The 19,170-nt window shown below is 24.0% G+C and overlaps 5 protein-coding genes across 5 annotated transcripts; 3 read left to right on the forward strand and 2 right to left on the reverse strand. All coding sequences in view use genetic code 6, as the record gives it.

Annotated features, from left to right (window-relative positions):
• Positions 1 to 29: 29 nt before the first annotated feature.
• TTHERM_00418220 (hypothetical protein) lies at positions 30 to 5,084 on the reverse strand (the record flags this gene model as incomplete). Its single annotated transcript, XM_001007283.1, has 1 exon — positions 30 to 5,084. The coding sequence occupies one exon, from the start codon at positions 5,082 to 5,084 to the stop codon at positions 30 to 32; it is 5,055 nt and encodes a 1,684-aa protein (XP_001007283.1).
• Positions 5,085 to 6,057: 973 nt separating this feature from the next.
• On the reverse strand, positions 6,058 to 11,772 carry TTHERM_00418210 (PAS domain S-box protein, putative; the record flags this gene model as incomplete). Its single annotated transcript, XM_001007282.2, has 11 exons — positions 6,058 to 6,512; positions 6,656 to 6,983; positions 7,035 to 7,256; positions 7,475 to 7,648; positions 7,705 to 8,178; positions 8,354 to 8,877; positions 8,930 to 9,410; positions 9,494 to 10,011; positions 10,068 to 11,078; positions 11,165 to 11,192; positions 11,350 to 11,772. The coding sequence occupies 11 exons, from the start codon at positions 11,770 to 11,772 to the stop codon at positions 6,058 to 6,060; spliced, it is 4,638 nt and encodes a 1,545-aa protein (XP_001007282.2).
• A 683-nt stretch (positions 11,773 to 12,455) lies between these two features.
• Positions 12,456 to 12,770, forward strand: TTHERM_000418199 (hypothetical protein; the record flags this gene model as incomplete). Its single annotated transcript, XM_012795403.1, has 1 exon — positions 12,456 to 12,770. The coding sequence occupies one exon, from the start codon at positions 12,456 to 12,458 to the stop codon at positions 12,768 to 12,770; it is 315 nt and encodes a 104-aa protein (XP_012650857.1).
• Positions 12,771 to 13,771: 1,001 nt separating this feature from the next.
• TTHERM_00418200 (tubulin-tyrosine ligase family protein) lies at positions 13,772 to 17,310 on the forward strand (the record flags this gene model as incomplete). Its single annotated transcript, XM_001007281.2, has 7 exons — positions 13,772 to 13,940; positions 14,067 to 14,137; positions 14,189 to 14,243; positions 14,340 to 16,570; positions 16,754 to 16,825; positions 16,883 to 17,016; positions 17,148 to 17,310. The coding sequence occupies 7 exons, from the start codon at positions 13,772 to 13,774 to the stop codon at positions 17,308 to 17,310; spliced, it is 2,895 nt and encodes a 964-aa protein (XP_001007281.2).
• Positions 17,311 to 18,013: 703 nt separating this feature from the next.
• TTHERM_000418167 (transmembrane protein, putative) lies at positions 18,014 to 18,566 on the forward strand (the record flags this gene model as incomplete). The annotated part of the gene is made up of 2 exons (XM_012795404.1): positions 18,014 to 18,149; positions 18,205 to 18,566. The coding sequence occupies 2 exons, from the start codon at positions 18,014 to 18,016 to the stop codon at positions 18,564 to 18,566; spliced, it is 498 nt and encodes a 165-aa protein (XP_012650858.1).
• Positions 18,567 to 19,170: the final 604 nt, after the last annotated feature.

The following is a 19,170-nucleotide window of genomic DNA, read 5'->3' on the forward strand; positions in this document are numbered from 1 at the left end:
AAATTTTATATGCATTTTAAATGTTTTATTCATTATTATTGCTGGAATGTATCATATGCTATTTCATCAGATTAAGAGTTTATCCTTTCGTAAAGGAGCTTGATTACACTCTTCTTTTATGGTGACTCTTGAATACTTTTTGATATTTGTTTTTGGTTATTTTAAAGTATATCACTGCTACTATTAGAGTATAGATGATTCTATTAGCTACTATTATGAGAATTAAGCTAATTGAGCTATCCAATAATATTACTTTTTTACTAATCTTATTAATAAATATTTTAATTCTAAATGCTTGCAGATGTTCCGTTTACTGAGAGCCATACATTTTAAATCTAATTCGATTAATTATTTACAATATAACTATTATTGTTGCTATTGTTGGTTTTGTTAATCACATTTACCTGTCTGATAGGTCTTTTTCTGAGCTCAGAAGATGCACGAATATATTTTTTCAGAGTGGATTTTGAATTATTGTCAAGTTTTAAAGTATTTAAATTATTTTTTAATACATATGAGTTTTATTATGAGTTATTATTAGCAATAGTGTAATTATTATTCACATTTAATGTAGATATATAATTTTAGCTACCATTAGTATTTTCAAATAAGCTAGAATTTCTGCTAAAATGAGGTCCTTTACTTTTTTAATTTAGGCTTGTTGCTTTTTTATAGTTAGATTTCCTGCTTGGTCTAGTTGAGTTACAGGCATTTTAGTAGCTATTAAAATTAACTTGGTTGAACTAATGGGATTAATGAGGTAAATATTGAGGATTCTATATTTAAATTTGACTTTATTTACAATCAGCTAAAGATATAGCACTTGGGAGAGTTTTTAATGTATATTAAGTTTCTTCGTTATTTATATTTCTACTTACTTTAGAATTAAGTAAGCTATTTTATTGGTGATAATATTGAACAGCACTACCAACTTATTACGATGAAGTGATTTAGTTTGAAAGTCCATTCGCTGTGTAATGCTAATTTTAATATGAAGCACTTGGTATGTGGCTATAAGTTTATGGATAACAATTAATTTAATTAGTATAACCTATTCCTATTACTGAATCATTATTATTAAAAGAGGATTGAATATTTGATTAATTGTAATTATTAAAAGAATTTTAAGTTTTTTATTAGTTAAAGCTGAGATTATTTGCAGTATTCTGATTGTTCAGTGCTTAATAAATAGATGTAGTATTATTTCCAAGGTATATTTAGGTTGTTTTTTTTAATTTTTCATTTATTTTTGAGTTATTTTAGTTGTTATTATTGAGTTATCTTTTTAAAATATCCTTAACAATTTACCTTGTATTAGAGGAAGAGGAAGTCGAAGATTAGGCATTAGGGTAATCTATTGAGTATCTTTTAGGTGAATAGATTAAACTACTTTTATTAAGTGTCTTATAATAGAAACTACCATAAATATCAAGAGCAGACTGGTCTTATCCATTACTATTAGCTTAAATTAAATTGAAGTTATTAATTTAATTTGTTGAGGGTTGTATAGTAACCGCATTTTCTATACTATTGCATTCTTACACTTACTAGGTGTAAAGTTAGCTCTTACTTCTAGAATTAGATCTTTAATGAAGCTTTGGTGAAATCGATTAATTAGTATTTAGAACTGATTGCTGCTAACCTGTAAAAATTACTTAACTAGGGTGGTTAATTGTTTAGTTTTAACTCACTTTAATATATTAATTTTAGCTAGACTATTGATTTTAAATTATAATACCATTTTCGTTTGTTTGCTTTCCTCCTATAAAATTTTATGGGGGAAAGTTACAATTTTAATTATTGCTAGGAGTTAATGTATTTGATGCACCCATAAGGAGGATACTTGGTTGATTAATAATGGAGTTATTATAAATCTAAAGATTCTAATTGTTATGAAAAATACTGTTATTATTGGTATTATTTTGGTTGCTACTTGTATGCTACGAAACACTTGATGAAGTGCATATGTTACTACCAATACTAAGTTTATTTTAAGGTCTTTAACAAGGATTCGTTAAAGTAGCTTGCTATGAAGTAAAATTGTACCCTTAAAGTTTTTATTAATTATACTACTTTTAGTTATTTGGGGATATATTGTTACTTCCTTTATTGTTGATTTAGTTATAATTTGTATGTGGATTTTGCTATGAACTATTGTGGCTAACTGTAAAATTGACATTTTGTTTTGAGAAAATATTACTGTTTGGAGACGCAATTCTTCTTTTGTTATTTACTTTCCTGATAAGTGAAGAATTAAGGCTAGAAACTTTGACTTATTACTGTGCAGCCTAAACGCTTCTGTTAGTTTATTGGTTATGAATATTTGTAAATTGCTGCTGTTTCAGTTTAATAGAGTTACTATTAATTTATAATTATTTTGTGTTAGGCTAGTGTTGCTATTTATTGTAACTAGATAAAACAGTATTTTAGGAGCTTTAAATTTAATTAGATTAAGCAGAGCTATTGTTTTAGTAAGTATGAAGAATAGGGTTTAAAATTGGGCTTGGATTAGTGTAAGTGTTAAATCCATTGTTATAGCTGTTGTTACATATATGACTATTATTTATTGTATTTACGTTTGTAGTGATTTGTGTAGAGTTTTGAACACTTTAAATATCACTTTTATTTTAAATATGTTAAGTGTTTTATTCTGAACATAAATAATTTTATTGGCTTTGAATGCTACTTTAGAAGATGTTTCCCTTAACGCCTTATATTTTCTTAATATTTTCTTAGATATGCTAAGTTTAACACATGCGTGACCTTATAGAAGGGCTTTCAGAAAAATTTATAGGAGATCTACCACTAATACAATTTTCATGATTCACACTTTAAAATTACTTTAGATTTGCATTATTATTTTATGATATGTTGGAGTTATTTTCCTCAGTATTTTTCTTAGCACTATTTACTCCAGTTGTATGGTTAATACTAGTCTTCCTAATGGATTTTATTGATTAATTTGAACCCTGTCTTATGATGAATCTATTGCTTTCGTTTTGTATGCTGTTTTCAATAAATTAATCACTATTCTAAATCACTTAATCACTTTTGTAGTAGTTCACAATTGTATCTCTTTTAGTATTAATCTATTCCTTATTAAATGCTGATGAACCAGAAGAAGGTTATGGTGAATGATGAGATTAGTGCTATTGATTTGTTAAAATTCTTTTTTTAAAAGAAACAGGATTATTAATTTAATTCTAATTTTGAGTTGACTTTTTTATTTAAGAGCTACTGCTCAAATCGTTATTGATGGTGTCGCTGATTGTGTTAGGTATTTCATCCCCAACTGAATGTATAGAAAAGCACTAATTTAATTTATTGCCTTATTCAATAGAGTGTTAGCTAAGCTCTGAAGATAATATCTTATTATTCTGAATATTGAAAATATTATTTTTTTACTGCTTCTTTTTTGATTTGAGTATTTACTACTCTCTTTCTGTAATATCCAAAGGATTTCTATACGAATGAAATATACCTCTACCAGATTTTCCAAAAGGAAATCCAGAAGCAATAAGAGATGAATTGTTCTTTTCATTGCTAGCAAAGGGAGAATTTGCTTTTTCTTCACTTCTTACTCTCTCTTAATTTTACTTATTTAACTATAAAAAATCATTTCCAACATTTTCAGTATTTCTTTTTAGAGTTGATCTGTCAGAATTTCCATTTAAATCATCATTGTATGCACTAACACCTCCTTAAGATGATGAAAACAAATGCATGCTTCCTACTTTATAAGCTTGAGGTTTTCTATCATTTATTTGTTCATATAAGCTCATACTCCCCTCACTCATCAAATCCATTTTTTAATTGATATCTCCTTTAGAATTAAGCTTTCTTATTATGAATTTTAGATTTTCCTTTTCACTATCATCAATAGATTATTTTTAATTGATTTAGGTATAATCATCAGTGTTTTGTTAACCTTCCTTTTCTTTTGATATATTTTCATAATTTTATACAGTACCATTTTAAGAAGAGCTTTTGAAACTAAACTATCTTTCTATGTTACATATTCCCATATCTCCTTGTTAATGATCCTATAAGCTAACAACCTCTAATACCTTAGACTCTTCTTAGCATTATGGATTAAGTTAAGGAGTGAGAACTTATGAATCTGAATCTATCCTAGATTCCTTTGTATTTTCTATCTGATCACTTTAGCAATCAAGTTATCCATATTTTTTAGCAAAAGAATTTGCTGGTATTTATATTATTTCAGGACTCATTCTAAAGTAGTTATTGTTTTTTTTATAATACTTTTTGCCACCTTCGCTTTCTTCATCTTCTTCATCTTCAATATCTTCTTCTTCAACCTTTCTAATTGTTGCGCTTTAAAGCTCTTTCGACTTTCCTTTAATAAAAACCGTGCCTGAAGAAATCCTTTTAGATTAATTTTCACAATCTTCCTCATAATCTTCTTCATTAGCCTGTGTTTTTCTAAATTCTATAACTTTTTCATCTATTAAACTATCACTAGAATTTTCATCTTCGTAAATATACTAGCAAGTATTTTAAGACAATGAAGATAATTTTTCAGACAATTGATCTTGATTTAAAATATCTTCTTCACAATGATGAACATTACCTTATAATTCAGAATTTGAAAATTTTTAATTATCAACCGCTTATTTTTCGTTTTACTAATTAGTTTCATTCAATTGCTCAGAGATATTTTAGTCACTTGATATAATATTTAGCTCTTATTGATCGATACTTTTACTATTTTAGTTACTAAACAAATATTTTGTATTGTTTTATAATTCATCAGTAATCTACTAATCTTTTTATTCGGTATTGATTTCTATAACACTATCAACTTGCTTGAGCATGCTCTCTTGTTTATAAGCTTATAGAATAGGATATATTCTTTTGCTTGAAGCAAGATCCTCACCTTCCTTTTCTCCTGATCTACTCAATTTAGATAGGAATATATCTGAAACCTATGAGTTATATCCTAATTTTTCTGAATTTTTTATTGTCTTTTCATCATTGGGATCAGCTTCTTATATCAAATCTAATTCGCAGTAATTGAGCTGATTTTAGTTTAAATAATAGCCATCAGCTATCGTATTTTTCATATAAAATGACCCTTAATCTTGGTTTGAATAAACTAGGATTACTAATGATTTCAACGTTTAATTTAATTGGCTAATTTATCTTTCTAATTTCTCAAAAAGAAATAAGTAACACTATATATATTGGTTTTGGATCAATTGAATGTATATAATTTATTTATTAATTAATTGTAAAGGAACAAACAATTAATTATTGATCAAATTTCAAAGCTGGATTTAATTATTTATTATAATTATCCCTAAAGTACAATAAATAGAACTTACTAGTCAAATAATAATTAAAAATACTTAAAATCTACATCATCATTAATAATTTTGTTATTTTTTATCTAAATGAAAAAAAAAATTATCTAATTCGTAAATATCTTATAAAGGCTTAATAATTAAATTTTAATTATTTTTTGGCTATAAATTAAAGACTTCAGATAGATCAATCATCTCCTCAATTCATTTTAGATTTTAATTTATGGCTAGGAATAAACAAATAACAGAATTTTCATTTTAAATAGAATATAAGAAGAATCTAATTTTAAACTTAACTCTATAAATAAAAATAAATTCAAAATCCAAATAAATAAATTTATTTATTCTCATAAAGTTAATTATTTAAATATTGCTTTTAAATTTTATTTGCTTTACTTTTCAACTTTTATTTTTTTTTTTTTCTGTGAGATTGTTTTATATGATTGCACTATAATCATACCAAAATATTTATACAACCCAATTAATTTTTTGTTTTGTATTTCAATAATCTGTTCTGTTTATCTTACAATTCTTAGATAATATTCATCCAAAAATTTGATAAATTTTCCTAAGGGACTAAAGAGTAAATTAATCTTTTTTCAGTGATGCATATTTTATTTAATTTTTCTCAATTTTGAATAAAAAAATTAAAATTAGTAAATTTTAACAATAACAGATATATTTAAATGAGTATGGACTATATAAATTTATATATTGAACTTAAAATATCAAATCAAATTATTAATTTTGATTTAGCAGAATCTTTGTTTTTAATATCATCAGCTTTTTATTTTTTCTTTGTAAGTTCTCTCTGCTGTTCATCATACATAAACTTAATGTATACTTACATAGGCCTAACTAATTTAAGTACATGCACAGGAACTGCAGTGAGTAGAGACTGTGTCCTCCATATATCTTCAGTTAAACTATCAGCTATGGGCCACCAAAAAACAAGATACATCAAGAAAATCATGGCAATAAATATTAAGAAAAGTATAAATTTAATAGTTTGTATTTATTCCAAATTATTTTAAATAGAACTTTAAAAAGACGAAACTAAATATCTAACAGAGAATTTGATGTAATTTCTTTGCATATCTCTAATCTCCTAAGCAACAGGAAGACGAAGTAAATTAATAATAGAGTTCAATGTTTAATTATTTAATCCAAGATTAACTTCAGTAAAACCTTTTAAATTTAAATTTTTATAAAACATATCACTCAAATTATAAAATTACATAAAAGTTAATTTTATTTGCAAAAAAAGACTTTTCAATTTAAAAAAAAATTGAACAATTAATTAATTGGCAATTTATTTATAGAATTATTACCTGGTTGAACATTATCCCATGTAAAGACACCTTCTAATATTTATTACTAATATGTTAAGAGTTACCTTATGTTTTCAAAATATCTAGTAAATGCAGCAGTCATCCCTGATTATACTGCACCATTAGCAAATTAATTACATTAATCTATTGTAGAAACTATTTTATTATTTAAAAAAATTTAGCAAGGATCCTATGTTATGATTTGAATGAAATCGTTTTTATATGAATTAGAAACAATTTATATATTTTAAGAATGCTCATATAAGATATTAGAGTCAAGCTCAAACATGTCATTAATATCACTAAGGCAAACCACTTTTTAATCTTACTAATATAAAAAATAAAATATATTGATAGTTAAAAACAATAAATTAGATACATTAAAAATCTTATAGGTAGGATTGATGAAATAATTTCTTTAAGCATTATCAGAAAAAATATAAAGCGACTCAGAATAAGCAGTATAATTAAACTCTGGAAGCAAAGTTTCTATATTATTCAAAAGATTATTCCCTAAAAAATATGATGCAATAAAGTAGGCCTCTAAAACCAAAACACCAAAAAGCATTTTGGAAATAATGGTCACTATGTTGTTATCAATCTAATTTAATCATAAATATGTAAATTAACTATAAATAAATTATTGATTAAATAATTATAATCAGATATTTTTTGTATATTTTAAATTATCATGCAGTTTAATTTATTTATTTTAAAAATTTAAACATATTTCTTTATTATTGATAAATAATTTGTTTGCCATTTAGTTGTTTTTTAGGCAATTACTATTTGATTTTAATGATAAATTAAACAAATTACTTAATTCACGTATTTCTTTTTCTTTCTCTTCATTATTTCTTCTTCTCCTTATTCTCCATTTTATCCTCCAAACCCTTAGTTATCGTCATCTCTGTCCAAATCATTTACAGATTATGTATCATCTTCATCTGCTCTAAGCTGTGAGACAAAATTTTGGCATTAAGTGTGCAATTGCTATCATAATATTGGAAAATTGTAGAAAAATAAATTTATAAAGAAAACATTTTTACTTATACGTATTTGTTTGGCACGTGTAAAAACAAATTTATAACCTTGCCACTTGATTTATTTACAAAGTTTAAAACTGGATATAATAAACTCATGAAAAGGCAAATTATAATTGGTGATATCAGCAGAAGAACAAAGAAAAGTGTAGATTGGTTATTAGTTTCAGATTTTAAATCCTGTAAATAGAGTGTGTTAGTAGTTCTGAGGTAAGATTAATAGTCATTCATTATATTCAAATAAAAGTTTTATACATCATTATTATTTCTATTAATACTACTGACTCCTGAATTAATAATTGATAAAGCTTTTGATATCATCTAAGAAGTAACTTAATTAAATGAGTAGTATTAAGATGAGCCTCCATCTAAAATAACTTTCACTTAGCTGTTGGTAAGCATGTTACTCAATGTTGAAGATGGTCTATTAGTATTCAAAAGCAGATAGTTAGAGATTATATCAGTATCACTTATGACAGCCTATTTAATAAATTAATAAAGATATTATTAATTAATAATTATTCTTAAATTACAAATTAATGAATAATTTTTTATTAGATATATTTGTTGATAATTTATTTTTAGTTAAAATTTGTATAAATAAATGAAAATAGTAGCTAAGTTATTAGAATAAATTCAAATTTTTAAGATTTACTTTCGTATCTGTTATAAGGTTATTTATGTCTGATGAGCTAAAGGTGTATAATTTATCGTTATTCAACTATAAATCGCGAATATTTGCAAGAATATATTAGAAATTAGCAATTCTTTAGCAGGAATATGTTATAAGTTAAATATCAGATTTGATATTTCCAAAGACTGAAACACCAACAAAGTATTCAACAAAAGATATAACTGTAAGTAGTAAAAGGAATATTTTTACAAATGCGTTTAACACTCTAATTTCTTATGGCACAATTTTAGCATTAATGACTGAATTTAGAGCTTTTCTGCTAGTGAACGTATCATTAAAATTGTGATTTAACTTAGTACTTTCCTCGCCTCCATCATCTAAATTTTATCTAAAGATACTGTCTTCCAAATCTTCTTCTTCTTTTTCTGAATCTTAAGAATCTTCTTCTTTGAAATCGTGCATCTCATGGATTTTGCTTTTGAAAAGTCTTACTGTTTTGATTCCTTACTCGTAATTAGTTGTCATCTGTACTTCATTTTTGAGCACTTTATTATAGTTTAATTTATAAAAAAAGTCAAAAAAACTAATTAAACTTACTATTATCTTAGTACAAAGTGTTTTTTATATAACGATTTTGGTTCCAATCTTTGTTTCCTTCTGTTTGGAGAGTATGCTTTTGCTACTCATTATCTTCTATTTCTTCGTTATCATCATGTTCTCTTTCATTTTCTTTTATTTCATTAATATGATTATCTGGTGAATTATTAAATTTTTTTTATTCTGCAGAGTTCAAAGTAGGTTAAGTTAAGTTAGATGCAGGAGCTTGCCTTGAAGGACTTTAGAAGTTATTTGGTTATTTTAAAATTTGATCACTGCTTAAATTAGATTTTTTTGGAATGTTAGTGAGACTCTATTAATTGGATTTATTTTTTTATTTTTGAAGCTTAGACTAATTCTGATTGTAAGATTGATTATCATTTAAAGAAGAAATTGAATTATTTAAGTTTTGCTCATGAGATTGACTGTCTGCTTCACTTCCTGGGATAAATCCATATTCTCCAAGAAAACCTTTTGTTTGCTATTAAATTTTTAAATTTTGTTATCAAATTCTAGTTATTTCTAAAATTAAATAAATCAAAACAACAAAAAAAAAAAGTTTACTTTTTCATAAGTAAATTAAAATGTGGATAAACTAGGGTTAGGTCTAAGCCTTGAATTTTATGCAATATCTGAGACTTTATCTATTTTGATTATGTAACCTACAAATTCATCGTTTGAGAAACAAATCTCACTTATTTATATTTTAAGGCTTATGCTTTTCATTTTTGGTTTTGTTTTAAGAGAATCAATATCTCTAATAGATCCACCAGCACTTGAAGGAAATTAGTACTAATAGATTTAACCTTGCTTGTTCATGTAATTGTCTCTTTCTTCCATAAGTTAAGGGAAAAATTGGTCTATTTTCTTTTCCTTTGAACTTACCAATTTGTAGTCTATTTTTAGCATTGAAATACATGTTGAAGATATGGAATTAATTTATCCCTCTACATTAATTAAAATGTAAGCTTGATTCCTGAATTATTTATCATACCTAATATTGCCAATTAGCTATAAGCCATGCATTAGAGTATCGAATGATTTTACTCTGAGATAAATTGGAATAATATAGGAGCTTTTATCTATATATTTTAATATTAATTTAAAATTTGAAAAACAAAGAGATAAAAATTTTTACGTGTTATAAATAAATGCCTTTCTTCTTTAAAATAATTGAATTCATTTCTATTTAAGTAGTTTTCTAAAAATTGATCATGATTTTATCCATAAAGATTAGGCATAAGCTTATTTATATTGTTATTTATTAATTCAGTTTTACTGCTACCAATTAAAATAGTTGCTGCTAGATTTAAGTGTTATATCTAGCCTAATTTATCAGACTCAGCAGAAATAATAATACAAGGTTAAGAATCAGTGTCTTACTCCATATCTGAGTCTCCTTTTGTCCTATTTTAGTACTTTTTGCCATTATTTTACAAAAAATTGGCCTAAGTGTGAAGCTATTGTCCCGTCTTTTGGTCTTAAATAATTTCTATGATGTAACTAGCATAAAATCTGTAAGCTTTTGGTCTTTTATCACAAATTCTAGTCAGACGTTACCAGTCATTCTCAACTTTAGCTTTAGTTCTGTAAATATGACGACCAAACTAATGAATTTTTTTCATATCTGGTGTCTCTTCTGATAACTGCTACCAAAAATCCATATGAGCTTCGCTGCTCAATTCAATATCAGCCCTTAATTATTTAAATATCTCTTAATATCTAATCTCACTAATTATATCAAGTACACCTAACTCTTCATCTATATTTCCACCTATTTTCATTTTATTTTACTTATTTTCGTTCTATATTTCCTCTTCTATAATTTTTTTAAGTCTAAATATGGTAAATTATATATCAAAAGGTGGGAAATTCTCTTCAGCAATAGTTAATTCTTATAAAGCTGTTTATTTAAACTTCATCTTTTCAATTAAGAACGATGCATAATTTATTCTCAAGTTAGTGTGATTTGGGAATCTTTTAGTGCCTTCATAAAACATTTAGTACACAACCTGAATAATCTTAGAATGTTTTTCGTTATCTATTTCAGGGTTATTTGCTTTTATCTACTTTAATATTCTGTTAATCTTCTAATTATTCTTTGCAACAAGTGAGCAATCTTGCTTATTACAAAGCTATTTGTGGATTTCTATATAACTAAATTTAAATAAAGCATTTTGAATTAATAATTATTTATCTATCTATTTTTATTAAAAAATAAATAATTAAAATTACCCATCCAATGTGATGTGAATCTACTAATCTTATTTATACATTTATAATAAATTTATTAAGACTCTACTCTATTTATAATAAAAACTATTAATTTAGATAATTTAAAAAGGTTTGTGGCATAATTGCATATTTTATTAATTCATAATAATCAGAAAGATTTTATTTTTATTATTAATTTATTTTACCTATTGAATAATTTCTTCTCCGTTAGCAAATTTATTCACATTTTAGAATAGTCCATCAACTTTTTCATCTCTGGAAAGCAAAACAAATAATACTAGAAGTGGCGATCCAATTATCCATATAACTATGGTACCAGTATAAAAATTGTTTTCTAGTAAAATAGCTGAAGCCAAACATGCCGAAGTCCAAAGTTACCATGTTGCCAAAACATCATGCAATAAAAAGAAAGATCTGTTGTAAAAGGGTGAGTTAAAGTGAGTTCTTTAGAAAATAATTATTGAACCACCAAGAATCATACCTAAAATGAGATAAATAAACTAACTGGTACTCATGAAAACAAACATGACGACAAGTACTAATTTATAAATGTTGAATGTATAAGTAATATGCCCATTAGCTCGAGCTGCTGTATCTTAAGAGCTCATTTTACTATCAAAAAAGGTCTAGGACTTTTTATATTAAATATAAATTTAATACTTAATAAAATTGAACTAACTTAGTGAAAACAGATTTTATTATTTTTCTATCTATATTTCAATTTATTTCTTTACAATTATTTTGCAAAGTAGTTTTAAAATATTTTATGTCTCTAATGTATTTAATAATGAACAATTGTATATTTATCTCAATCTTTCACATATCAACATGAGAGAGGTTAATAAATATATTTTATACTTTTCTTGTAATTTATTACAAAATCTTCAATTAAATTATCTTTGTAAAACAAATTATTCTAAGTAGTAAATAAATAATAAATAAATTTTCAAGAAAAATTATTTTTTTTATGGAAATTAATTTTATTATAATAAAATAAATCAAAAGTATTCTCAATTTAATAATATAGAGCGACATAGCTTTAATCATTTTAATAAATATTTAAAAACTTACTAAGAATAGAACTAAGAAGGTGAGAGCGCCAATGAAGATGAATGCTACAAAACAGTGAAGAATATGAATACCTGTCCAGCATTATACATCATTAAAATCAGAAAGTACAGTTTTTGAAACACCGTTTACAGTGATACTGGTACATCCAAAAATATTACTAAATAAATCTATGAAGGCCAAATAAAAGATATGCATAGTGAAGACTACTAGATACTTTGAGATGGTAATTGGCCAATTAAATGGTAACTTATACTAAGAGTACATACTCACGTAAAGCAAAAAGAGCAAAATAACTACAATGATAATCACGCACATATAAAAAACAGCTATGTATGTTGAAGATGTAGAATATTTCACTATATTAGGATATATCATAAAAAATGAAAGAAATGTTTCAATTCCTTTCTAAGTGTTACTAGAGTTCCAATATGTGGCATTTATATCAGTAAATGAGAAAAAAATTATTTAAAAGAATTCTATAATTGTTAGAACAGCATTAAAAAAAAATGAATTTTCTTCTAATCTAAGTAGCTGATAGACAACTTCAAATGCTCTGAACTTTACCTACTCTTAAATCTTTGAGTAAAATGATTTGTCTGTTTCTTGCTTTCTATTTCTATTTAACATTTCTACCTGTCCGTCCAAATTCTATTAGGAGCAATTAACTTATTAAATTAAATAGTAAATATAATAATTAGAATGTTTGATTATTCAAATACTAACTTAATACAATTATTGCAGAATTATTTATGCTTATGATGTTCTATTTCTATGAAAAACTTTCACTTTAAACGTTCTTTTTTTATATTTTAACAATTATTTAATAACCTTTTCAGTTTAACTCAATTTTTATCAAAATAATTTTAAATTTAAAACTTTAATTTTTCTTGCATCATGAATAAAAAAAATGTATTTAAAAAATTTTTAATTTTAATAGATAAAACTGTTTTCTTTTTATAAACATCTTATTTTAATACATTCGTTTAAGTAAAATATAAAAAATATTCAAGTAAGTAAGTAAATAGATTAATTAATAAAAATATAAAAAATATTTTCAACTCAATAAATATTTTGATTTTATCTTTAATTTTTATTACAGAGAAAATCAAATAAATAAAAATAATAAATTAAAAAAAAATATTTAATTGACTTTAATCAATATTAAATTAATTAGTTATTACATTAAAAACATTTTAGATCAAAATATAAAAGGTAAAATAAAAATATTATCTTTAATAAAACTGAAACAGTTTGGTTTAAATTTTTTCATTTAAAATACTTATTTTATTCAAGATCTAATTTGAAATTGATTGTAAAATTTTAGAAGAATGCAATTTTTTACTTTTATATCCTATAATTAGTTTAGTAGATTAAGCTTTTATTATTAATCACATCGATACATAATAATTTAAATTAATTTCTACTAATTTAAAATTGTATCTATTTTTGCATATTATGATTCATATTTACTTTCGAGAATCAACTGATTTTTATTCAAATATTTTTTTATTTAATTAAAATTAAGTTGTAATCAAAATGAATTATATGCAAGTTTGTTAATAGGCTTAAGAAACCAACAAAAATGCAATATATTAAAATACTAATCCTGTTCTGAGATACTCTGCTAATGTTAACGAAATAGAGAATTATAGATAAGCAGAGAGGAGGAATCTTCATAATTATTCTATAAAAAATAGAATATCCAGTAAGTATGTTTATCTTAAAATATAAGTTAATCACATGTTTCAACTTTGAAAAAATTTAATTATTCAATATTGTAAATGTTAAAATATACAAATAAATACTAATATTCTACTATAAACATAAACAGAATCCCCTCCTTTCCAAAAAGAAAGAGATGATCAAAATTCGCTTAAAAAAAATATGATTATGAAGCTGAATGTATCAATTTAATTGATGGTAATAAATAAAATCTAATTTTTTTTTTAACAGGAGTAATAAAATAGTGAATAAGAAGAAGAAAATAAATACTTTTAACAAACCAATAGTAATTTTTAAACTAGTTTATTTATTAATTTTGCTAATAATTTGAATTTTTTTGCTTCAAAATTCATTTATATTTGATCGTTTTTTTATATTTTAGGAATTTTTAAATTACCATTAATGGATAAGTGCAATAATAATAGGCCTTTTAGTTATTCAAAAATATCTCCAAAATTTCATAAGAAGAATAAGGATATATAATTATAAACTTTAACTGATAGGAGATAAAGTAATCAAGATGTTTAATAAATGGCAGAACCTCTAACTCAAATAATAAATAGCAATTAATTAATTTTTAAGGTAGCTTTAGGGAAGTAGAACTTTGAGAAAATAAAATCTTTAGAAAGGTAGAGCTTAGTATAGCAGTAAGATCAAAGGAGTGGCTCAAAAAATTAAGAAAATAAAAAATCAGCTTGTACATAACAATAAAACCAAGAATTTCCCTCTGACTTGATCAGATTATAATTAACTATGAATCCATCCAACTCTTAATCTTCTAAAATTTTTTTTATGCAAAATAATGGATAAGTATCACTTTAATAGCTAACTAGAAACTCTTAATAAAATCAAATAAAGACTTTTTAAAAGATAAAAACATTTTATGAAGGCAAGTAATCTTACTCACCTAAAAGAGGAACTTTAAATTATTCAGAAAATGGCATACAAGGAGTTAAAATCACTTAATAGCTTCCAGTTTATAGCACTAAATTTTAAAATAATAAAAACTAAAAATTTCAAAGTCACTTTCGAACTCCAAAAAACGATGAATATTCTGAAAATTTATAAGAAGAAATACTTAAAAAGTAATCAGCTTCCATGAACCAAACATAACTTTAAGTAAATTAAAATAGCATGAATAAACTATTCATTGAAGATTAGATACAAAATTTTCATAGTACTGTGAAGGCAAAAATAAAAAATTAAAACAATTTTAATGGAGAAATTTCATCTAATTAATAATTTTAGAAAAAGAAAAAATCGTTTTAGCAGACAGTGGAAAATTATAACTCTTAAAATCTTATTTAGAGAATATATTCAACAAGTATATTTGAAGAGACCTACCTAAAAGTTTTTATTGGAGCAGGGAATAACAGTTCTCTAATTAAATATATTTCAGGGTAGAGATGGTGGTTTGAAATATATGATATGAATGATAAAATAAATCCCTCTATATTTAGTGCAGATTCTTCTGTCTATTCAGATTAGGTTAAGAAGGACAGCAGGAGTCATTCATTTTCAAGATATTTAGGTGAGCTCATATGGACACAAATTAAATAGAATGATATCATAAATGACATGCCTACATTATCAGAGTTAAAATAATTGAAAAATGAATAAATTTAATGTAAAAAGTAACAAACACTTGATTCAACTTAGTCAACATCATGTTAAACAGTTGATTAAAAATCACTTTCTTAAATAGAAATGAAAGATTCAAAAGAAAATAAATCAGTAACTAAAACATATGAAAACCTTTCAAGTGAAGCAAAAGATATTGAATCAATATAATTGAAAGGTTAAAATGATTAGAAGGATAGATAAATATTCAAAATGTTAAATACACCTTCAATAAGGATTTATAATCACTTTGAATGTAACTATCAGATCTGTAATAAAAAAAATATGTATTACAACCTAAAAGAGCTGTATGAAAAGAGGGGAGAAAATTTATTATTTGAAAGAATCCCATACACATTTCATGTTAAAAAAGCCTCAATGAAAGACTCAGCCTTTGCTTAGTTCTCTAAATATTATAACAAAATTTAAAATGGAATATAGCTATAATAGAAGAAAAATTCAGAAAAATGCTGCAAGAATATTTGGATAGTAAAGCCTGCTGAAAACACAAATAGAGGTACAGGGATATTTGTAAGCAGAGAAATAGCTGAAATTAAGCAATTTATTAGCTAAAACACTAGAACTTAATCAGCACATCATGGTTCTGCTAATGAAAGGAAGGGAAGCCCAAAATTAAAAAATAAATAAGTTAAGCATACATATATAATATAAAAATATATCGAAAATCCTCTACTTTATTAGAAAAGAAAGATAGATATAAGATGTTATATTCTTCTAACTAATTACAATGGAATAATCAAAGCATATTGGTATAAAGAAGGCTACATAAGAACATCTTCAAAGGAGTTCACAACAAAAAACCTTAAAAATAATTTTATACACTTAACAAATGATGCAATTTAAAAGCAATAAGAAGATTATGGTAGGTATGAATTAGGGAATAAAATATCATACAAAGAATTTCAAAGATATTTAGACTCTTAAACTGAATATAAAATTAATTTTATGTAGATGATAATCCCCCAAATGAAGGTAAAATTTAATTCAATAGTTCAAATCAATTTGCAAAATTTAATTGAATAGCTCAAATAAATTTGCAAAATTTTACTTTTTTTCTTTGAAATTAAATATTCTAATTTCTGAAATAAAATTAAATAGCACTTTTCTATATTACCTTACTGTCAAAATCTAATTTACAATATTTTTAAATTAAAGTCATATGCATTAGACTGTGTCAGAAGCATTTTTACTAAAATTGACCCAAATAGGAGACAATTTAGCTTTGAAGTAATTTTTAATTTTTTTTTAGATGTTAAAATTTCTTATTCATATATTTATACATAGTTGTTTGGATTGGATTTTATGATAGATGATGATTTGAAAGTTTGGTTAATTGAAGTGAATGCTAATCCTTGTTTGGAATAATCATGTCCACTACTCACAAAGATAATTCCTCCTCTGATTCACAATACTTTAAAGTAAATTCCCTTTTAATTTCTTATAATTTAACTCTTTTAATTTTGCTTAAAATCAAAGTTAATTTTATAAAAAATTCATAAAAAACATTTTTAAAGTTTGATTAATAATTTATTAAAATTTTTTTATTTAGGATAGCAGTTGACCCTTTAAGTTAAGGGCTAAGCATAGATAACTGGAACTTAGATAAAATTGAGCATTTTAGTAAGTATTACCAAAACGAAACAGATAAATTTGAATGTATTTTTGATGAACTCAAAGATGGGGAAGAAATTTATAAATTATATGAAAACTGATTTCATGTTTTCAATATAAAATAGAATAAATCAACAAAATTTTTTTAATTAATAATTAATTTCTATGATTATTGATTAGTTTTCATTACTTTTATAAATATATTAACAATAATAAATTCTAATTACAATCAATTTTAAATAACTAATTTATTTGTTAAATTCATATTAGATAAATGTACATATTAGGTTATTAAAAAATAAAATTTTCCATAAATATATGAAAAATAAATTAGTGTCATTAAACTATTATAAAATCACAATTTATATAGTTTGAAGTAATTTGTATCTATAAAGTACGTAAGAATTATTTTTTAAAGGAGTTATTAAATTTTTTCATATTTTTAAAAAATTATAACAAAATTATTTTGGAATCATCTAGATTTAGAACAATTCAATATTTTTGTGGAACAAATATCAACTTTAATAAATTTATAATTCTCTTTTTGCTATAAAATCATAAAAAACACAAAAATGTTTTTACTAAATTTATATCAGTACAAAATTTTCGAACTCATTGAGCTTAATCTAAGGTATCATTTTGTGATTTTGTATAGCGTCTACTAAAAATGACATAGAAAGTGAAAAAGAAAAAATTAAATTTGAAGCTAACCAAATAATTTAATAAGTAATAGAAACTATTTATAAAGACTTGGTACTTTTTAATAGAAGAATTCTTTCTTCTAGAATATTAACTCTTTGTATAATGAAATAATCTTACAACTATATGGGCTTATTTTTTAAAATTAAAGCACAAATAGCTTTTATGCTATAGGCAATTTAAAGTATGTAATATTTCATGAAATAGAGTAGCAGCAGTTAAACGCTTGCTGTTTTATTATGTAAGTTAAATTTATATTATTTAAAGGAAAATGAAAAGCATTTTAATGAATATAGTAAAAAGTGAAAAGAAGATGAGAAGGTTGATAGAGATAAGTTAATTTAATTGTATTTTATGTATAATATATAATAAAAAATATATTTATATATAGTTGTTTATATAATCATAATCAGCTTGGTCGTCTTGTTAAATCAAATTATATAATATAAGATAATTTCTTTGCTTGAATCTAAGTTTTTAAATTATAGATGCTGAGAAGAATAATTTATATATGCATTTGTTTATATATATAAAATAGTATTAAGTGTTTTAAGTAGAAATTTATTATGATATTAAATTATGTTAATTGTTTATATATTTTTTATATCTTTTAATAGTCAGTTCTATTACTTTATCCATCTTCCATCTTCTTCTTTGATTAATACACAAAAACTAACTTGGAGCAAAATCAATTTTAATTTTGATTTTTTTGAAAAGATTATTCTCAATTTTTCTATTTCACAATAGAGCCATGAAAATAAATAAATTAATTAGTTAGTATGCCTGCCTGTACGAATGAATGAATGAACGAAATTGATCTAATTATATGAATGATAAATCTTCTATTTTAGGTTAACAAGCAGAAGCAGTTTCTGTTTGTAAGTGATTTTGATCTATCTTCAAATGAGATAAATGTGTTAAGTTAAAAGAGTTAAGTAAATTTAGAGGAAGTGTTTATATATAATTAAATAGAGGTCTTTTTTTGAAGGAAGAATGGGAGAGGCCTATTGATAGATAAATAGTTAGTTATTTAGTTAGTTAGATGGTTAGATAGATGGTTAAATAGGGAGTTAATTTCTTTATAATTTGTTGTTAATATAATTATAATTGAAATAAAAATATTTTTTTGCTACTCAATCAATTAATCAATCCTCTTGCAATTTCTATCCCATTTCATTTTCGTCGTTAAGGAAATCGCAATATTCTTCATCATGTGGAGAAGCTCCATTTATATTGTTTAAATGTTCGAAAGATTTGTTTAT

Source organism: Tetrahymena thermophila (genome assembly GCF_000189635.1).
Source record: "Tetrahymena thermophila SB210 genomic scaffold scf_8254814, whole genome shotgun sequence".
Lineage (NCBI taxonomy): Eukaryota > Ciliophora > Oligohymenophorea > Hymenostomatida > Tetrahymenidae > Tetrahymena > Tetrahymena thermophila.